At 39.6% G+C, this 23081-nt stretch overlaps 1 protein-coding gene across 2 annotated transcripts in view; it reads left to right on the forward strand.

Annotated features, from left to right (window-relative positions):
- The window catches only part of JAKMIP2 (janus kinase and microtubule interacting protein 2), a gene marked incomplete at both ends in the record, with an annotated part of 55286 nt that overhangs the window by 30163 nt on the left and 2042 nt on the right, over nt 1-23081 (forward strand). For both annotated transcript variants that reach the window (XM_079702163.1, XM_079702164.1), the window contains 8 exons: nt 1159-1257; nt 2553-2651; nt 4335-4388; nt 5710-5775; nt 10067-10135; nt 13267-13344; nt 16103-16306; nt 21412-21477. In XM_079702163.1, the coding sequence (XP_079558289.1) occupies nt 1159-1257; nt 2553-2651; nt 4335-4388; nt 5710-5775; nt 10067-10135; nt 13267-13344; nt 16103-16306; nt 21412-21477 (735 nt within the window). The remainder of the gene's footprint in view (nt 1-1158; nt 1258-2552; nt 2652-4334; nt 4389-5709; nt 5776-10066; nt 10136-13266; nt 13345-16102; nt 16307-21411; nt 21478-23081) is intronic.

The following is a 23081-nucleotide window of genomic DNA, read 5'->3' on the forward strand; positions in this document are numbered from 1 at the left end:
ACTTATTTATCATCTAAAAAAATAATTCCCATTATGTCTTCTTTCTGATTTTCTTTGGTCTTGATTTCTTTGGGCTAAAAGGGGAATTTTTTGAGCTCAGCCTTCTAAGAGTAAAAGAAAACCAAAGTGACAATAGAGCTAAACATTCTACTTCAAGTGTTTATCCTTGAGAAAGTAAGATTTAGCCTACATTAAAAAGCCCCTGATTTTTTATTTCTAAATTCAAGATTTTAAATAGTTACTGTACAGAAGGCCCACCCACACAGCTAATATCGAAGGCAGCCCCAAGCCTATTGCAGATCATGAAAATGTTCTGATCCCTTGTGGACACGGGCACTGTGTACAGGGCAAGGCAGGTTTGTACACAACTAACTTAATTCCATGCTTCATCAGGTTACACTAGATGTCCTACAGGAAAGCCCTATGGGAAAACAGAAGGGAGAGTTGTCACTTTGGATTGAGGAGCCAGGGGAAGGCTCTTATGGTAGGAGACGTCAAGGAAGTATAGGATTTCCTCATGTAGAAAAGGGAATGGGGGAGCCCTTTTCAGGCAGAGGTGAGCACAGACAGAGCTCCTGGAGTAACCAGAACATAGGGTAGATCTGGGTTTCTAGATTCAAGTGTGTGTGATCACATGTGAGTGTGTGTGCGTGTAGACATGACAGTGATAACACCTAAATCTGGTGAGCAGATTATTAAGGTTTTTGAATTCCATTGAGGACTTTGGCTTTATTTTGAAGGTAACTGGAATTCAACAAATTTTTGTGTAGGATCAGAGCTGTTTTAAAAAAAATATTTCTTCAACAACTTGTAACTCCAGAAATAAGAGGTGTCAGTCTCCATTATTTGCACCATTAAATCTAGTTCTTGGACACTGTTCCAGACAGCAAGGGACAGATTCACTATTCATAGGGTCCCTAGACTTTATCTCAATGAATGGAGGCATCCTCCAGTATTTTCTTCTATGACCTGAAAAACTCAACCAAAGGATAACTAGAGGGAAGACCAAAGATTTATTTTATTCACATCTACTTGGGACTTTTTTTTTATGGTCTAGACGATTTATTCACCGTGTAAATGAATGCTGTCCATGCTTGCTTTGCAAAGTTGTAGATGCTTTTCGCAATGTCCACCTAACTTGAGGATTTACTTTATCAGATAGAAAAACAAGAGGCAGAAAATCACCGGCTCCAACAGGAACTGCAGGATGCCAGAGACCAGAATGAGCTGCTGGAGTTTCGAAATCTAGAGCTAGAAGTAAGGAAATGATGATAATGATAATAAAAATATTAACATGCACTGAACCCATTCTTTGTGTGAGGTACTAACTTAAGCATTTCAGATACATACTCTCATTGGACCTCACAACCACAACCAAGATTTGATAGATGAGGCAACTGAGGTTAAATAACTTGCCCAAGTCCTGTGACTAGTACGTGGTGAAGCACTGATGCAACTCAGAATTGTCTGCTCAGATACTGTACTTTACAACACTGTTGCCTTTATGAACAAGGCTAATGAATAATTTTAAAATAATTTGAATAATATATTTCAAACTTTATCAATATTTCATTGCTTTTAAATAATCATTTCCATCCTTCATTGAATTCTGACTCAGGAAAATATTACTTCAAGAATTATATTTTAAAATGTACTATATACAAAAATATTTTATTGGTAGACCCTTGAATTTGTAAGTAAACTTTTTATTCTGTAATGCATTATGCAAAAGGCTAAGAAGCAAGGTAATTTGTTTTAGGAAATACTTTGGTTAACTTGGCCAAGTTTCAGTCTTTGTTTTTAAGTAAAACATATCAATCAAATCAGATTTTGATTATATCATGCAGAATCCGGCATAGGGTCTGGTTGAATGTGTGCTGATATGTAAAGGATAAGAAAATTTCCCGTTTGATTTCTTTGTTATTTTGCCAGCAATTTCTTCTTGAGGTTATTTTACATTAGGTTTGGATAAAGTTAGCAGTTGGTATGCTTCAGTGAAGAAGAGTTAAGTCATCTTTGGTAGCCCACAGATCTTACTAATAAAGCTTGAGTGGATTGAATATGCAAAAGACCATGAGCTGCCCTAAAACTTCATGGTCAGAAGAACATTCTTTGTGATACTTGAAAGCTCTAAATATTCATGTAGTTTAAAATGGAACTCCACTTCCCACATTTCCTTGATCAAAAAATTTGCAAAACTGGCCACGGAGCGGCTGGGCCTGTGAGCCATGGCCGCTGGGCCTGCACATCCAGAGCCTGTGCTCTACGGCGGGAGAGGCCATAGCAGTGAGAGGCCCGCGTATCGAAAAAAAAAAAAATTTGCAAAACTGGATGACACCATGTTAAATTCTTCTCCCACATCTCTTAGTTGACTTATTGGCTCTTTTCCATTAAATTCAAACATCAAGATCTTGAGTTCGATTTTTTTTTTGCCAAATGGCATATTGATAAGCTGCTGAAATAGCATAGAGGCCACAGACAACTGGTTTAGTGATTAATCAGTAGTTGCTTTTTTTTTTTTAATTCCCATATATTCTTCACTGTATTTCAAGGAAAGAGAGAGACGATCCCCTCCATTTAATCTGCAAATTCACCCATTCTCAGATGGTGTGAGTGCTCTACAGATCTACTGTATGAAAGAAGGTGTCAAGGTAGGCAGATGTTTCCTTGTGTATGTTGTCGACAGTAGAAAAACTGGGAATTGGAAAAGGGGAGGTTGTTTGTGACTGTTTTGTCTTTTGGTCACTGGCTGTCATTTTGATACAAACTATGTAGGAACTGAAAATAGTCACATCTCTGGGAAAATTGACAGAACATACACAAAATACATGTGTGACAGATGTATGAATGGTAACAGCAAAAAAATAGGAAACCATGATTATTTAGAACAGAGTAACACAAAGAGTGATACAGAATCAAAATATTAAGATAATTACCCTTGATTATCTGGAGGAAATATTAAATAAATTCAATATTTTAAGAAACGTATCTCAAGGATGCCAGATAAAAAGGTATTTGTTGAGTCCCTTTGTTGTGCTGTTCTAATCGCTATGGAATTCATCATCTTGGAATTTCAGTATTAGAAGAAACCTGGAAATCATCTTGCCCACCATCTCTTTTGATATGGGTGTTTTAGGGAGGATTTCACTTTTGGAAGGCCTTGGGGATTATAACATGTTGCTCACTTAGACAAAATATAATTTTATCTTTAGTGATATTGGAATACATTTTAAATATTAAGGTCGAGTGGAGGTGGCTCCATCTCCTGGAAAATATATTGTCCCTCAATGTAACAGAATCACATAGTGACTGACTATTCCAGAGGTAAGGCTAGGAAGCCTCCCGCTCTTTCTGGTCTCTCCTTACCTTCTGCATGGCCCTTCCTGTTCCCACTCTGAGCTGCCAAATATACCTGCTTTAGTTGCCTTCTCTCTACCTCTGAGATTGAGCTAGACTTTTGTATTTCTGGCAGTAGGGATCTGCTATACTGTTATCTGAATGTGAGTAAAAGGAGAAAGTGGTACTAATGGGGGGGAAATGAGGTCGAAAATTGTGCGTCTTTGACTTCTGTCTTAAACCACTCTCATGTTGTTTAAACTTCTGGCCTTCCTGGGCTGTGTGAAAATTTGTAAACCAAAGCAATTTTTTGATTCAACTCTAATTCAATGAGAAGCACTTTACTTTGTATTTTCCTTAGATGTTTTGTTTTTAGATAAATCACAAACAACCTAATCAGTGCATGTAGTTTATATACAAGGGAACTCTTTTAAATGGAGTTCAGCTGCTTCAAATTGACTCAGGGACTATGATAAAAATCAGCTGTTTTCCATAGGATGGAATTAATGCTAAACACCTAAAAAATAGAACTGCTCTGTAGTTTTCTATGTGGCAGTCAAAATCTCAACCAGGTCAGAATTCCATTAATTAGAATGAAATTGGTTGGTTATTTAAATTTATTTCCTGTTACTTTTCTTAATACTTGAAATCTACCACAGTTGAAACAATTTTCAACAATTATAAGAAAAAAGTTACTGAGCAAATCCCGAGTCCTTAGTACATCCTAGACACTTTGATGTACAATCTCTTTATCCTCAAATCAGCCTGTGAAGGAAGTATTTATTTTGCAGTTGGCGAAATTGAAAATGCACTGTTAAGTAGTTTTCCCAGGTTCACACAGCTTATACGAAGCAAAGTGGAAATGTAAAACCAACTGTGCCTGACTGAAAACAAACCAAGGAAGAGCAAGTCTCAAAATGTCCTCTCTAACTCAAGGTTCAGGCAGGCACTGATAGAATGGTAAGCCACGACTTGAATGAATCTCCTTGTTTTTGCAGGATGTGAACATCCCTGATCTCATAAAGCAGCTTGATATCTTGGGTGATAACGGGGTAAGTAATGATTTGATTAAGTGCAGTAAAGATATGAATTTGCCTAAAGAGAAGCAAGAAATAACTTGCCAATGCATCACGTGTAAAATAGTAGCAAGTGAAGGGAACTATACAAAGTATTTTGTAATAACCTATAAGGGACAAGAATCTGAAAATGTAGTTATACACATATATATATATGTGCATATGTAGTTATACATACATATGTGTATAACTAAATCACTGTGCTGTACACCTGAAACTAACACAACATTGTAAATCAACTATACTTCAATTAAATAAATAAATAGAAAAAAACAAAAAAATAATAGCAAGTGAGACAGCAGGTTCACTTAAGCATGCGGCTTCTGGAAAAGAATCAACAATCTATCAAACCACTCAGCTAAGGGATTGTAAGGATCTCTGGAAGGTAGTGGCAGAAGTGGGAACTGTTAAGGTGCTTTTCATGCGCAGTTTTCAGGTTTGAATGCCAACGGAGTCTGGGCTGATTAAAGCTAATTACCTTCTGACTGTTGCTGGGAGGCATATGAGGTGAAATTAATCAGTCATGCAGTTGCAAATGCTGCTAAATAGTAGGGTTGGTGGCAGCCCCATAAAAATGCACTAGGAAACTATAATCCCTTTTCTTTCTAAAAACACCTTCCAGACAGGGTCAAGGCATATTAATTCAGTGGGAGGACCATTCATTGAGATACTAGATGAATGATGTATGTAGGTTGAAGTAGTCACACTATTTTTTTCCCTTGAAAAATTACCAAAGGAGAGAACAAAATCAATTGAATCACATCAAACTGCTATGAAAAGATTACTCTTTATTTCATTTTTTAAATATCTTTATTGGAGTATAATTGCTTTACAATGGTGTGTTAGTTTCTGCTGTATAACAAAGTGAATCAGCTATACATATACATATATCCCCATATCTCCTCCCTTTTGCGTCTCCCTCCCACCCTCCCTATCCCACCCCTCTAGGTGGTCACAAAGCACTGAGTTGATCTCCCTGTGCTGTGTGGCTGCTTCCCACTATCTTTATTTCATTTTGGTTTCTGCTTTTCTTATGACTATTAACGCAGTATGCTTACAGTGAAACATAAAATCAAGTCAGCACTAGAGATATAAAAACATCACATTTAATGTACTTTTTACAGGTTTTGAATGAGCTCTTTGTTAAGAATTATTACTAAATAGAATAGGCCGTTTGTGAATGTTCCATGCATGCGTATGTGGCAGGCAAGTTAGGCAGTATCTTCTGATAGTGTAAATGTCAAAAAGTGTTTTCAGCTTATTTTCTTTCTCCCCACCCTTTCAACCCCCGCCACAGAATTTAAGAAATGAAGAGCAAGTGGCTATAATTCAGGCCAGCACTGTGCTGTCCCTGGCAGAAAAGGTAATAAATCATACTAACATTCAAATCACCTCAGTGTCTGGCTTAACACTTGGGGTTGAAGGACAATCTCTTTGCACATGATTTTGCATTATTGAATACCTAATAAATATTTTATTCTTCAGGGTGATATAACCCAGATAGAATGAGAACACACAAAAGAAGAGTCTACACACTGATTTAGGGTGGGTGGATAATTCTTGCTTTGAAGTCTCTTCAAAATATAATTCTGTAAAAATGCAAAACCTGGATTACATTACTTAAGCCATCCTTACCAAGCTGGGAAACCAATAAAGAAGGGCTTTGTTAAGTGGTAAATTGGAGCATGGCTCTTTCTGTGGGCTTTTCCTTGGGTGTGTACATACCAGTTATTCCAACTGATTCTGTAACTTGGTGGTGGCTCCCTGCACCTTCATTTAGAAAGCCCAACCTGGGGACTGTCAGAAGAGCAACACTGAGCGTTCTCTCACCCCCTTGTGTCTAAACCTGGTAAATGCAAGAGAGAGAAAAAAGGAAAGAGCCAAGTGAAGAAACCTGGTAACTGGCTGTATTCAGGGCACCTTGAGAATCAGCACATAGTTGACAGTCATGTGTACATGGCTGGATAAAGTAAGAACTTATGAACTATAAGTTCCTTGAGATGCTTTCTTAATTTCTAAATGCATAAAAAAGCATGTTGTAAATTAAATGAAACCATGAGCAAGCATTCACCTTGCTCCAGTCTGAAATGAGGGAATTCTACTGGTCAAATGACCCAGTTAAGTTACTCAAACAAAACAATGACATTTAAAAAAATGGCAGAGGGAGAGGGAAGAATAGCTATAAAATAAAAAGTTACTTAAGAAATATTGAAATGGTCCTTTTTTGCATCCTGATTCAAGCAAACCAAGCGTGAAACAAAGGACATTTTGCTGACAACTGGGGAAATTTTAATATGGACCAGGTATCAGATGACAAAAGGAATTAATGTTAATTTTGCAAAGTGTGGAAATGGTCTTGTGGTTATGTTTTTTTTTTAAAGACCTTAAGTGTTAGGGACACATACTGAAGTATTTCATGTGAAATATCTGGGATTTGCTCTTTTAAAAACTTCCTCCCTTCACAATTTAATAACAAACCTTATCACTTTCCCTTTCCTCTTGCGATCAAATTAATAGCACCACGTTGTCCCTAACACAGGTCTAGAATCCAGAATTTCGCAAGAGGGCCCCCTGGGAGCTGGCCCTTACCTATTTCTCCAGCACCCCACTTCCTTCCTTGGTCAGCAACCAAGGTCCAGCCATGCACAAATCCTTTTGGGGCTCCAGTCTCCTCTCTCCTCTCTCCTCTCTTCTCTCTTCTCTCTTCTCTCTTCTCTCTCCTCTCTCTCTCTCCTCTCTCTCTCTCTCTCTCTCTCCCTCTGTGTGTCTCTGTCTCTATCTCCCTCTACATATTTTCATCCCTTGGTCCTTTACACTGTTGCTTTTGTCTAGATTTTCTCTTCTTCCCTTTCTACCTTTGTCTGGCTAAATCTTAATCATTAGACCCTCCCATACATGGGGAAGCCTTCCTATTCACCCAAGCCCAGTTAAGTCTTCTCACTCTGTGTTCCCACAGTGACCTGTGCTTCTGCTACCATGGCTTTTAGCAACTGTAATACAACCACGCTTTTTTTTTTTTTCTGTAGTTCACTAGACTCTACGCTCCACGAGGGCAACTCTGGAATCTGTTTTTCACTCTTTGTTTTCCTAGTTTTTCACACCAGAGCATCTCATCCAGTTGGAGTCATGAAGGGCTATGATTCTTTATTGCAAGCTTTCCCTCAAGCTTCCTACTAAAAGCAGAAAGTACCCTATAGCACGTAGGAGCTGTTCTAGTAAAGCTTTGACATATTAGTTCGTGCCTCCACTTACCTCCTTTGCAAAACAGGTGTGAGGGGTTCGGATTAAACAATCAAGGGGTGATGCCTATGCGCTTAGCACTGTGATTGAAAGTGAGGAACCAGCTGAATAAGACACAAGCTTGTCCTTAAAATGCTCATGGTCTTTGCAATTCATAAGCTAAAGTCACCCTCCCCACCATGTTTGGGATTCACAGATAAACATTTCTACCTCCAAGTAATTGTAAATATCATCTTGAACTTCCTGAGACCACACATTTGAATTATCTCTCTACCATCTGAGAGTGTGACCTTTAGCCAGAGGTTGAGCCAAGACAAATTTCCAACAAGGAAATCCTATTGTGACTTCGTATTAAAAATAATAAGAGCAGTGACCTTATGTGAGGACATGTTACGGGCCAGGGACTATGCTAAATGCTGTCTGTGCATTATCTCATTGCTCCCCACAACCACCGTATATTCATCCACTATTTTCATTTTATCTGTGAGAAAACTGTGGCCTGGGCTATTCATTCCTCATCCTGCATCATCCATGAAGTCAGAGTCGGGAGCCAACATACAAATCTATAGCTAAAGCCCATGACCGGACTACTTCACTTCACGGTTCTCTTAAAAACATAGTGTGGGATTTCCCTGGTGGCACAGTGGTTAAGACTCTGCATTTCCAATGCAGGGGGCCAGGGTTCGATCCCTGGTCAGGGAACTAGATTCCACATGCATGCCGCAACTAAGGAGCCCACGAGCCACAAGTAAGAAGCCCGCCTGCTGCAACTAAGACCCAGCGCAACCAAATAAATAAATATTTAAAAAAAAAACATGGTACACAAGAGAATTTGTTTCTCAATGGTAAATGGGCAGCAAGCAAGAGGAAGCATTTTAATAAAGCTTGATGGTACACAATTGCAATATGAGGCTGTTTACAAGAAACCCATGACTTTGGACTGAAATTTGTTTCATGAGGGAAGCCATGTGTATGTACAAGAGCTGAGAGATTAGCACCTCTCCAGTCTCCACGGCCTTTTTTCTTTCCCCATGTTCCTTACAGCCAAGGGGCTGTTAGATATGGTGGCCCCTTGTGAATACCAAGGCTTTAGTATATAGAAAAATGCTCAGTACACCACATAATTTATCACAAACTAAGAAGAAATAGGTGGTAGTGAGGCAAATTTCTTTTTCTTTTTTTTTTTTTTTTTTGCGGTACGCGGGCCTCTCACTGTTGTGGCCTCTCCCGTTGCGGAGCACAGGCTCTGGACACGCAGGCTCAGCAGCCATGGCTCACGGGCCTAGCCGCTCCACAGCATGTGGGATCTTCCCGGACCGGGGCACGAACCCGTGTCCCCTGCATCGGCAGGCGGACTCTCAACCACTGCGCCACCAGGGAAGCCCGAGGCAAATTTCTAACAGTGTGGAAGTACAAAAATGAATGTTAACCAAAAACTAGAATGTATTGGTTACCTAGTACATGCAGTACACTGTCAGTAGGACCTGAGGTTAATTACATCCTTTAATCTTTACATTATTATTAATCCCATTTCACAGATAAGAAAGTTGAGGCTTAGAGAAACCAGGTAACATTTCAAGGCCACATAGCCATGAAAAGCTAGGATTGGGATTAGACCCAAGGTAGTCAGCCTCTAGAACCCACACAGTTAATTATTTGCCCAATTGCCTCCCTGAGGGATAAGCTTAAGGTTAACTTGATGGAGACCCATTATAACAATTTATTCTCTGAAACCATATATGTGTTAGGTTCACACTGTATTATTCAAAGTCTAAATTCATTCAGGGTCTTGATCTGTGCTAATATCAACACCATCTAACAGAATGATATATTCTAAGTGTTAGGAAAGATAAGTTCTTTCTGTGTGATTTAAAATTTGTCTCCACTCAACAAAAATGATTCCTCAACATTTAGCTGTAATCAGTGTCATATACTGAAAAAAATGCCATTTCTCCAGTCTCACCTGGCCTCCTTTCTTTCATCATGCTCCCTCCAATCATGGAGAATTAGACATACCTTCTGCTTGGAACTTGCCCCTCACCTTTGCTTAGTCATCTCTGACTCATTCCTTACACCCAGTGCAATTGTCATTTCCAAGAAAACCTCCCATGGTGTCCTCCAATGAGGGCAAAACATGTGTTGGTCTTATTCACCATCACAGCCCTAGTACCTAGCACATTGCCTCACACATGGTAGATATCGATGAAGGCTTTCGCTGAATGAAGAATGAATGAATGAGTGGAAATTTATAAACTTGTTTCTGAGCTAAGAGTTAAAATGTACCAAGTTTTCACTCCAATTCTTAGTCTGCTTCCTGAGATATAAGGGGAAGAGACTAAGCAGCTCAGGAGGCAGCACCATTTACACCATGTCAAGCAATCATGTCAAACACTTGTGTCTGGTTTACCCCTTAGTGGATCCAGCAAATTGAAGGAGCAGAGGCTGCCCTGCACCAGAAAATGATGGAATTGGAAAGTGACATGGTGAGTAAAAATGAGATGTCAGAAAACAAAAGAAAAATTGACAAGACAAATGGAAAACAACTGTTTTCTAGCAGTTGTATCTGGCACGGATGGAAGTTTGTAGCCTTGCCATTATTTTGCGTATAGATTGTGAAACAGAATGCCCAGAAGTACCCCACAATTTCAAGTTATAGCCTCCAGAAATATCATGTTGTAATTTTGTAGTATTTCCAGAACTAATGCTGAATAAAATCCAGTTAGGTGTTTTCTTTCTTAGGCTAAATAATTTTTCCACCAAATTTACAGAAATGATGGGTGTAACTTTGGTATTAAAAATCCCCAAGCCACCTCACTCCCATTAAGATGGCTACTATCAAAAAAAAAAAAAACAACAAAAAACAGAAAATAACAAGTGATGATGAAGATGTGGAGAAACTGGAACCCTGTGCAATGTCGGTGGGAATGTAAAATGGTGCAGCTGCTATGGAAAACCGTATGGTTAGTGGTTGCTCAAAAAATTCAAAATAGAATTACCATATGATACAGCAACACCACTTCTGGGAGTACACCCAAAATAACTGAAAGCAGGCTCTTGAAGAGAGATTTGTACACCTGTGTTCAAAGCAACATTATTTTCTATAGCTTAAACATGGAAGCAACCCAAGTGTCTTGTCAATGGCTAAGCAAAATGTGGTATATCCATCTATGGAATATTATTCAGCCTTTAAAGAGTAAGGACATTATGACACATGCTATGACATGGATGAACTTTGAGGACATTATGCTAAATGAAATAAGCCAGTCACGAAAAGACAAATACTGTATTATTCTACTAATATAGGGTACCTACAGTAGTCATATTCATAGAAACAGAAAGCAAAATGATGGTTCTCAGGAGCTAAGAGGAGGAAATGGGGAGTTATTGTTTAATAGGTACAGAGTTTCAGTTTTTCAAGATGAAAAGAGTTCTGGAGATTGGTCTCATAACACTGTGAATATACTTAACACTACTGAAGATAAGAAAGTTCCTGTGAAACTTTTCTGTGAAACTTTCTTATCTGTGAATATACTTAACACTACTTAAAAATGGTTACAATTACAAATTTTATGTTGTGTGTAGTTTGCCACTATTAGCTTTTTTTTTTTAAATCCCCAAGCCTGGGAATTGGTCATTTTTAACTTACAGCAATACATAGACTTTTATAACAGTACTGTCATTACTGTTATCATTATTACTAAAAACCAGGTAGTGATTCCTATCAGGTTAGGGAATCCTATAGTAAGAACAACAAGTTGAATTTATATAGCATGTGACAGCTTACAAATCATTTGCCCATATTTTACACAGGACTTACATTTTACCAACAGGTTAGGCTGTAAAGTCAAAATATATAACAAGAACTGTTTATATTCAAAATACCCTTGGGGCTTCCCTGGTGGCGCAGTGGTTGAGAGTCCGCCTGCCGATGCAGGGGACACGGGTTTGTGCCCCGGTCCAGGAAGATCCCACATGCCGCGGAGCGGCTGGGCCGTGAGCCATGGCCGCTGAGCCTGCACGTCCGGAGCCTGTGCTCCGCAACGGGAGAGGCCACAACAGTGAGAGGCCCGCGTACCGCAAAAAAAAAAAAACAAACCCTTGAACTCTTTAAATGCACAAATATTAGTTAAGCAATCAGCTTGTTACACTGTTCCAGGCACTGGAGCTCAGAGGTAATTAGGAATGTCACTAGCAAAATCGCATGCAGACATATCCTCTCTCAAAAGTTGACGCAATCAAGTTTACCTTCAGTGTTGGACGAGGTCCTTGTTCCTCGTTAAGCATACAGAGAAAGAATTGACTTGTGCTTGGCGCTATGTTCTATACAAAGATACATTTTTTAATGCCAATGGCAAGATGCTCACAACATGAGAACCACACAGAAACTGAGGGCAAGCAAGGGAACATCAGATTGACGTTTCCCAGCTCACTCTGGCTTTGCAGCAAGAGCAGACACTCACTCATTAAGTGGCACTGTGGGTGGAATTGCCTCCACCCTCTTTTTTTTTTCTTTCTTTTTAAAATAAAATTTATTTTAAATTGTGGTAAAAAAAACATACAGCATGCAATTTGCCATCCTAACAATTTTTTTGTGTACCGTTTGGTAGTGTCAAGTACGTTTACCTTGTTGTGCAACACATCTCCAGAACTTTTTCATTTTGAAAACCTAAAACTCTATACCCATGAAACGACAATTCCCATTTCCCCCTTCCCATGACTCTATTTTATTTATTTATTTATTTATTTATTTATTTATTTATTTATTTATTTAGGCCACACCAGGGTCCAAGTTCCCTGACCAGGGATCAAACCCATGCCCCCTACAGTGAGAGCACAGAGCCCAACCACTGGACCGCCAGGGAAGTCCCCCATGACTCTTCTTAAAGCAGATGCCCACCCCCAACTCCCTGCCTCCACCACCCCTTCATAAGTCTTAGCAAGACAGGCAGATGGATAAATTGGTCAGTTAGTTGGTATGTGGATAGAGCAATATGTGTGGTTAACTTCGTGCCCACTCTCTAAATTATCTTTGTGTTTGCTAATGATACAGAGATGAGTTTGAATAAATTGTTTTTTATTATACAGCTTTGCTCTATTACATTTCATAACATTCTTACAAAAATATACTATCCCAGTATATTTACACAGATATACTTATTAGTTAGCATCTGTAGCATTTATCTTGTCAGAAATCTACCCTTAGGGACTTACTTGGCGGTCCAGTGGTTAAGACTCCATGCTTCCGCTGCAAGGAGCATGTGTTCGATCCCTGGTCGGGGAACTAAGATCCCGCATGTCGTGCAGTGAGACCAAAAAACCAACCAAACAAACAAAAATCTATCCTTAATGACATACTCTTAAATTGGTATAAAAATCTTTTAAGACATTCCATGTGGATTGTTTGCTATATATTTTTTCTTCTTTCCATTGATTTGTACATTCCCTGTGTGAAACTATAAAAGTTGAACTATTTCCCTAAAAGACAAAATCTGTGACCCTACAAATACTAGTGATTTGTCTTACAGTGGAATTAGAGAAAACACTAATCAATACAATTTATATATCACTTTCTCATTAAGCTGACTCTATCTATTAATGTGGCCCTTTTTTCTAGGAACAATTCTGCAAAATCAAAGGCTATCTGGAAGAAGAACTAGACTACAGGAAACAAGCTCTCGACCAAGCATATATGGTAGGTACAACAAGCATTGGAGACACTCCAAGTGTTTACAATTACATGCTCTGGAGTAAAGCATCCTGTGTAATTTGTCATGTCATGTATTTGAATAGACCACAACGTGCAGCTCATTTATTCAGAGGTTTCCAGTTCTCATTCTAGAACAAATATATCTCTAGTTCTTTGCTGTTACAATACTCTTATAATAGTTAATAAATATTTCATTATACTTCATTTTTTTAAAAATTGAATTGTGTTGTTAAATAATATTTAAATGAACAACAGATTGGATGGCAATGTAGATTAAAGAGAAATTTTATTAAATCAAATCTGATTTTATTAAATCAAATCTAGGGATAGAATAACGATGTATTTAATGTGATACATATTTTTAATTCATTTATTTCTGATAACAACCCTAAGAGGTATAGGGAATATTATTATTTATATATTACATATGAGAAAACGAAGGCTTAGAGAAAGAGCTTGGCCCAGCTTGGTACACAAGTAGGTAGTGTTTAGATCTGACTCCAGACGTTGTGGCCTTAACTACCGTCATCCAGCCACAGTAAGAATATATGGGTATGTATAAAATGGATAACTAATAAGAACCTGCTGTATAAAAAATAAATTAAATAAAATTTAAAAATTTTAAAAAAAAAGAATATATGGGGAAATGGGCTGTGCCTTTTTCTCTCCTCCAGAAGATTGTGCTGACGGAGGAGCACATTTGATCCACTCCCCTGAACCAAATTCATAAAGCATCATTCCCAATATTGGACTACAGCTTGCACTTCTTCTCTCCGTGTGGACACCACCCTGCCCCCCACCATAATACACTGTAATGACTCAAGAGAAAAAGAGTAACATTCCGAGGAGTTGCTAGTAGAGGTTTTCATAATGCTTTCCTGGAAGCAGCCTGAGTCACTTTTGGGAAAGAGTGAAGCCCTTAGCCCCTGCTTATAACAAAGATGAATTAGTACTCCCCACCCAAGATGAATCAGAGATTCTGAGCACTGACTGATGGGGAAAGGAGAGGATGAGTATTGGCCGCTGATTAGAGAATAAAGAAGGAGGTAATTTTTCCCTCCCTTCCTATCCTTTTAGCCTTGCCTTCTCTACCTACACACGGTAAGATTAAACTGCATGTGTGTGTGTTCCAGGACTGAAGACTCATTCAGATAATTATTAATATATTTAACTTTTAAGAGATGAGAACTGCTTAGTCCAGGACAGGAGCTTGGAGAACATCCCTCACCAGGGCGTGTCCTTTCACCTATGTCAGAGTCACAGGGGATAAGATGATAGATTTTGGTAACTGTATCTGAAGCATGTGAAAGAAAAGAAAACTGGGATGTAAGAAGCAGTAGACTCTTCATCTAAAAAAGAAAAGCCTCAAGGAAGCATTTTATAGCTAGAGCAACTATAAATCTCAGAGTATTAAAAAACAGACCAATTCCAAAGACTCTAGGCTATATTTCTCAATTTTTATTTTTATAAGAAAAAAATGGAGACTATAAAGCCATCTTCAGAGGTGTATCATGTGGAAGAGAGGTGGCATTGTGTGTGTGAAATATCTCCAATTTCAAGTATTTTATTCCAACTTGGACCACTTTTCAATGCTTATTTCTAAAAATATGGCCACCACGATAGATGTCTTTAAATATCTGTCAAATGAAAGAGAGAACAAACTTATTTTCAGCTACATTTGATAATAGAAGGATATACAGTTATTATAACAAAGTAAGGACTTCCTAAAAATGAAAAGTATGTGAAATGGACAGGATCCCAAGAAAAAGAACAAATTCTTCATCATCAGAGTAGTTCACGTATTGGCTAGATGATCCTTATGGCATCTTATAAAGGGGATCATCAAAAGGATATTTAAGCTGGAGAAGCTTTTTTTTTTTTAATTATTTATTTTTGGCTGAGTTGGGTCTTCATTGCGGCACGCGGGCTTTCTCTAGTTGTGGTGAGTGGGGGGCTACCCTTCGTTGCGGTGTGCGGGCTTCTTTTTTTTATATATAAATTTATTTATTTTATTTACTTATTTTTGGCTGCGTTGGGTCTCCATTGCTGCGTGTGGGCTTTCTCTAGTTGTGGCGAGCGGGGGCTATTCTTCGTTGCGGTGCGTGGGCTTCTCATTGCGGTGGCTTCTCTTGTTGTGGAGCACAGGCTCTAGGCAAGCAGGCTTCAGTAGTTGTGGCACACGGGCTCAGTAGTTGTGGCTCGTGGGCTCTAGAGCGCAGGCTCAGTAGTTCTGGCGCATGGGCTTAGTTGCTCTGTGGCATGTGGGACCTTCCCGGACCAGGGCTCAAACCCGTGTCCCCTGCACTGGCAGGCAGATTCTTAACCACTGTGCCACCAGGGAAGTCCCAGTGTGTGGGCTTCTCATTGCAATGGCTTCTCTTGTTGCGGAGCACAGGCTCTGGGAGTGCGGGCTTCAGTAGTTGTGGTGCATGGGCTCAGTAGTTGTGGTGCGCAGGCTCCAGAGCGCAGGCTCAGTAGTTGTGGCTCACGGGCTTAGTTGCTCTTCGGCATGTGGGATCTTCCCAGACCAGGGATCAAACCCTTGTCCCCTGCACTGACAGACAGATTCTTAACCACTGCACCATCAGGATAGTCCCTAAGCTGGATAAGCTTTGAAATTTATTTTGTTGCTAGGATCCTGTGAGACTAAAATAATACATCCCTCCACATGTACACACATGTGTACATTCACACACCACACGTAAGATGCTAAATTCCAAGGTTTTCTAATTCTATTTACCAGAGAATCCAGGAACTAGAAGCGACTTTGTACAATGCTCTGCAGCAAGAAACTGTTATCAAGTTTGGTGAATTATTAACTGAAAAACAGCAAGAGGAGCTGAGGACAGCAGTGGAAAAGTTACGGCGGCAGATGCTGAGGAAGAGCAGAGAGTATGACTGTCAGATTCTACAGGAGAGAATGGAGCTCTTACAGCAAGCCCATCAGGTGAGGATGTAGTCACTACAACTGTGTTGGGTGGTACTAAGACGATGGGACCAAGTGCTCAGTACATAGTGTTGAGTGTGAGTATGGAGAAGCCTGGGAGCTAGAAGCTATTTTCAAAGAGTAAAATAAATAACTATTGTTTCCCACCTACACTCAGAAACAGGACGATGGTTTTATAATGAATTAATCTGAAGAAAATTGGCACTTCAGAAGCACTGTGTCATGCTACTGTTTTTGCGACTACTTTGTCATGAAACACCCCTTGAATCTCATGGAACCTGATATGTCCCTTATGCTGGGAAGGGACTCTCTGGGACTCAGTCCAGGACACAGATAATGCTTCCCTGCTGTTACTCATCCTAGTCCATAACCTAGCCTGATCAAATAATCCGAAGAGGGTAAAAGGGAACAAGGACCTTTCTCTTTATTCCCAGAATAAACAGCAACAGCAACAAAGCATGGAAGCTGCCTCTTAGTTACTGGCATGTGCTATAGGTCAGGAACTAAACTAAGGGCTCTACTTCCATCATTTCATTTAATCTTGGCAATAGCCCACTACTGTAAGTATTCTTATTATCCCAGTTTAAGAGATCATGATACTGAAGAAAAAAGTGCTTAGGTGATTGGCCCAAGATGACAGATAGTAAGCAACAGAGCCAGAATTACCACCCGGATCGGCCTGACTCCAAGGCCAGTGCACATAAACATTGCACTATACTGTCTTCTACGGCTTGAGTCATCTATAATTTATATGATTTATCTAGACCAGCAAGGCTCAAAATAAACACCCAATATTAACTTGCAGCCAAAATTCTTAATTCCAACTATTTGTTCATGTCATAGATTGACAGGCAAAGACTAGGGTCCTGGTCAAAAAGCAGATTCTGTAATAATTCCAGAATTGAAAGTTCCAGGCTAGGGTATTCGGTACTCATAAGCTGAAATAAGCAACTGGTACAAAATCCAGATGGGCTATACAGGAGGTAAGAATCATGTGGTCATTAGAGATCAAGGTGAGTAGAAAAGGAACAGGGGTTATTTTTTGTGGATCTTTACAGGCTAACAAATTACCCAAGTTAACAGGGAACTCTGAAGCCATTTTGTCCCAGAGATGATAAACACATGCATGTTTGTTTCACTGGTTCTTGAGATTCCATCATAAAGGTTTGGATTTTGACTCTGAAGAGAGTTTTAAAGCTTTCAGTAATAGACTGTACGGTATCATTGCATTAATGCAGGCATTCTTTCCTTCTATAAGGGAATGAACATGTCCTCTGCATAAATTTCTTAGGCTGCAATAGCATTTAATTAATTTCAGCAAAGAAGGAGGTGTGTCATAGAACCACAGAAGTGTTTACTTTTAAGATGGACAAATAGTTATCTAAATTTTTTTATGATTAAAGCCTTGTCAATGCTTTTGTGTCTCTTCAGTCAGCTAAGGTACTTCACTCCCAAAAGAGATGGTTCTGTTTGTTTTGTTTTAAGTTACCCAGTCTGAACTGTTAAGTACATTATCTTTCTAAGCCTCAGAGAGTTTCATTGACATTTTCTGTCTCCCAAATACATGTTCATTAGAATATGCCTTTCCAGTTATTTCTTACTTTCCTTTCAATCAGTAGCTTTGAGATTTGAGAGAATTATTCCAGAAGGCATTGGCCAGGATTTGTCATATATAAGTTTATAATGCAGTCTAAATTCTAGAGCATATCACTAACCACTTATTAGACATTTCTGTTTGAATGTTTTAGAGTGAACTCATATGAAACATACCTAAACACACATTCTTATCCTTACTTCTCCCTTCTCTCCCCATCTGCCTGCCTTGGTTAGTAGAACTACCGTATGTCAAAGCACTCAAGCTGAAAACCCTGGGGTCTTCCTTGTCCTCCTCCCCTTTTCTGATGTCATATTCTTCCTCAAAAGCCTCCATGATCCCAATGTGCAGTTGAGTCTAGTCGTGCTATCTCCAGGTCCTTCAGTAGCTGGCTACTCCTCCCCTAAAACCCAGATTTGAGACAATCTTCATAGCTTACCTTCCTCTCTGTTCATGCAGAACTCTTCCCGTACCCCTTAGGCCATGATTTCCCACCTCCAAGCCTTTGTTTTCCTGACTGCTCACCCCAAAATGTCGTTCAGAGTCTGCTGCACTTATCGAATCTTCTCATTTTTCAGTTTAGATCCACCTCTTCAGAATGCTCTCCCTGATGAAGACAATGAGCTACATACTACTGAAAAAATCGACATTCCATACCCTTTTTATACACTCATTCAGAACCATTTATTGAGGGCCTGCTTGTGCTGGGTGCTGGGAATGTGATGGTGGACAAAGACATAAAGGTCATTGTTCTCATGTATCCTCCCGATGAAGAGGGAAAAAGCGACAACGCAAATGAGCAATAGCCAAGGCAATTTCAGAGAGTGGCAATAAGTGGTCTGAAGATGTGTGTGTGTGTGTGTGTGAGAGAGAGAGAGAGAGAGGGAGGGAGGCAGGGAGAGGGAGAGAATGAGAGTGAGTTTGGGAGTAGGATTAGCCACTCTAAACTGGCTGATCAGAGCAGGCCTCTCTGAAAATGTCGAAATCCCAAGAAATCAGCCACACAAAGATTTTGGCAAGGTGTCCCAGAAGTTAGGGTCAACAGGGCTAAGTCTCTATCATGGGAATGTTTGGAATATTTAAGGAGCAGAGAGAAGGCCAGTATGGCAGGGGCACATGGAGCCAAGGGAAGGTTATTATGAGATGAATCTGGAGAGGTAAGACAGGCCAAGATCATGCTGGGCCTTGAAGGAGTTTGGGTTTTATTCTGAGAGCAACTTGGCTAACTCTCCCTCTCCCTCTTCCTCACCCCCTTAAAACTCAAGGACTGCTGTGATCATTTCATATTCTAAGAGTTCACACTGGCTGCTATAGGTGGATGTAGGATGCACAAGATTAGAAGCAGGAAGAGCCGGCAGTAACCTCTCACACAGTCATGATGGGGAACTTGGTGTACTTAGTAGCAGTAGAGACAAAAAGTCATAGAAAAGGGATCTATTCTGGACTCCATAGAGTTTACTGTGAGACTGGATGGCAGGCTGGCAAGCAGATGGGAAGGAAAAAGACATAAAGCCCACAGCACACAATGTAGCTTACCTAACTCATTGAATAAATGTGTATACACAGCTTCTTTGTGCTAAACACTGTACTGGGTATTAGAGATGGGCGATGAAGTTGTGCACAGTTTCGCCATTGTTTACTTTTTCTGCTTAATCTGTTTTTCCCTGTGTTTTACATTTTTTCTCCCCATGTGGATGTGATAGTTCTTTGAGATCAGGAACTAATTGATGCCTTGCCTGTATTCTCCACCACATCCAGCACAGTCCTGAACATGTAAGAAGGTGCCCAACAAGCACAGGCTTGGTGGCTGAATAGATGCCATAGTAATCTCGTGATTTTATTGGTGTAGTGCTTGCCTCTACATCCAGCAGACACATGAAGGAAGTTCTCGCACACTCAAGGTAGAAATAGCTAGCAAATTTATTCTTTCACTGTGTAGCTTTGGAGCATAAGCAGCACTATGGAAATACAAGCACACACATCACACACATTTATCATTCACTGTTACACACATCAGCATTCATTGTCACATAATTTCATGGTCCTTCTGACAAAACACACCCTCCTCTCCTGTACAAACCTCACCCTCTTTCCTTTAAAGCAGGATTTCTCAGTCTCTGCACTACGGACATTTTGGGCCTGATGATTCTTTATGGGGGGGTGGAGACTGATCTGTGTACTGCAGGATGTTTAGCAGCATCTTTGGCCTCTACCCCTTAGGTGCTAGTTGTACCCCTTCCCCCAGTTGTGACCAGTGATCACATGTGATTCAAAACTGTCCAGAAATTAGATAGTGGTAATGGTTGCACAACTTTGTGAATATACTAAAACCACTGAATATTACACTTTAAAATAAATTAACTAACTAACTTTTTAAAATGTCCAGACATTGCCAGATGTCATCTGGGGTGCAAAATCACCCCCAGTTGAGAACCACTTTAGAGAGAGGAAGATATGATTTCCAAGTTCAACTGTTCTTTGTTCTAGCTTCCCTTTTGTCTCCCCACATTGCATTGTAAAACCTCTCCTTCTATAGTATCACGTTGTTTAGCTTCCATTGTTTTATTCTTAGACTCCAGTTCTCCATTTTCTAATTATTCCCAAAAGAGGCATTAAATTACAAGCTTGCCCTGTGTAACCCTGTACCATGAACATACAAGGCCTTTAGATTGCCAGAAGGAAATTTGAAGACTCTTTTCACTTATAAATTATTGTCTATGTAATGTCAATTTCAAATCTGTGCTATTTACTGGAATTTTGTTATAGTTTACAGGTAATTTCAAAGACAGTTCTGGAACTTTTTTGTCTTCAGGATTACTTGTGTTATTCTTGTTATGTTTGGGGTTTTTTTTTTCCCCTAGTTTATTAGTTCCTTCTTTTGAATTTTTTTGAAGTGGAATCGCTACCTTGTTTTGTGAAAATTGGTCAGTCCTGTTTCTTGAGGAAATTCCACCCTGAAACAGATTTGAAATAAGGTTGGAAAAAAAAGGTAGACCAGAAACCGATGGGATAGTTGCCTTTGTGTGAGCCAGTTTTAGCCATTTTTTAATGAGGTAATAAACAACCAAAAACCTTAATCAAATGGTTTACAACAAAATTTGTTTCTTGCTCTCTAGTTCTGGGACATACAGCTGTCTCTACAAGGATGTGGCTTTCCCACATCTCACTCCCACTCACGTTCCACTGGCCAAAACAGGTCTCCTGACCAAGCCCAAGGACAGTGGGGTGAGAATCATACCTCTCTCACAGGGAAGGGGTCTTCAGGGATAGATTGACCCAGAAGAGAAAGGGATGGCAAATATTTTTAAAACATAATCAATGACAATGATTTTCACTTTGAGTACAGGTAATTTTTGAAACATGCAATAACCCTCTGGGTATAGAAAAATGTATATGACATTTCCAGATGCTATGTTTTTATAGAAAGTTCTGTGTTTTAGGTTGGTGAATGATCTTCTTGTTTAACTTAACAGACTGAAAAGCTTCTTTTTCCCTCCCCTTTTTTTTTCAGAGAATTCGTGACTTAGAAGATAAAACAGACATCCAGAAAAGACAGATAAAGGACTTAGAAGAAAAGGTACATGTGAAGTTCAATATGTATTTCAATCTTTATTTTTTAGATCAGACAATAATATTGTTTTCACTCACTGTGTTTTCTTTCTTCTCAGCTATTGTGTATCTTGTGTAGGCAGGTATAGTTACAGTAAACGTAAACTCTGCCTGTAGTCAGGCACCAGGATTCTAGCAAAGCTTCTGCCTTCAGTTACATTTTTGCCTTTTGTGTTGATTCCTGTCCTTTTCTATAAATGTTTTCTTTCCTCAGTTTTCCCTTTCCCATCTTCACTTCTTTGCCAAAAGTTTCTTCTGAGTTTTGTTACTCTACGTTCCTCTTCCTTTTTAAAATCTTTTTAGTCCTTTTTTTTAAAAAGTCTTTCCCATTATTCATAAAAAGCCCTTTCCTCCTTGTGCTGCAATTTCACCTCAATACATTCAGAAATTTAGATTGACACATGAAAACTATGCCCTCATGTCACTTCCCCAGTGGTCTGAGAGAGGAACTGCTTCTTCCAAGTCAGCCAGCACTTTTGGCAGGGGTGGGGGTGAGGTAAAGAGGGCATTTGGAAATGTGTGTGTTCTGGGAGAAGGGAGAGGGCTAGCGCAGGGATGCTCCTTAGCTGCAGTGAGTTCAACAGTCTTGCATAACAAAGAATTATCCTGCCTAGGATGCCAGGGGCGCCCTGCCAAGGAACACAACAGGGATGGCAAGAGGTGTTCTATGGAGTTCCAGTCTCATTGACTGGAAGTAGCAGCCTGAATCCCTGTGTTGTGAAAAAGCATGGTTGTTTTGCAGTATCTTTCATGGGCACCCAAGAAGCAAATAGCAAACCACCTGCCATTTCTGAGATAGTGATTAGAATTTGGTTCATCCCAAGTGGCTTTTATAGTTGCCCTTATGTGAGCTCAAAGGCCACTGGTAGGGTCCAGTAGCCAAACAATCAGCCACCTAGATTCTTATGTAGGCTGGGTCTTCATGTACTTATTTGAGCTTGGGTAAGTGACTTTACCCACTGTGTCTAAGCCATATCTATTCAGTAGGGATGGGAACACTCACCCTCACCTCCTCTCATGGGTTCCATGAGGGAAAAAATGAGGTCACTTACATGAAAATTAGGAAACACTAAAAAAGTGTAAGTCAAATTAAAGTATATTTTTTAAAATTTCCAAATGTAAAGTTACATATCTTATACAAAATTTTAAATTTGAATTTCCCTCTTTTCCAAAGTGTGCTCTTTAGTTCTTCAGGGTAAGAGTGTAGTAAATGAAAAGCTGCATCTAATTTCCCAGTGTTTGGCAGAAAGACCCATAGAAAGCAGGGGCTGTCCACAGTTTCCCTGGCTGTCAAAGGACACACCTGCTATCTTCCATTTTCCACGTATTTAAATGGCTACGCTTGGTCCTAGTCAGTCTCTCTGCTAATTTGTAAACAGTCCTGGGGTGGCTCAAGGAGGAAGCTGCCAGCTCTTCCCCAGAAACTTTGTTCAGTTTGGCCCCTATTTAACTGAGGAAAAACAAACAAATAAAGGAATTTTCTAACATCTAGTCAGGTCGCCACCCTAGCCAAATTAAGTGTGAACTTTTCATTTTACAAGTCTGAACTTCCTAAATATTTATGATAATAGG

This window comes from Hyperoodon ampullatus, assembly GCF_949752795.1.
Source record: "Hyperoodon ampullatus genome assembly, chromosome: 4".
Classification (NCBI taxonomy): Eukaryota; Metazoa; Chordata; class Mammalia; order Artiodactyla; family Ziphiidae; genus Hyperoodon; species Hyperoodon ampullatus.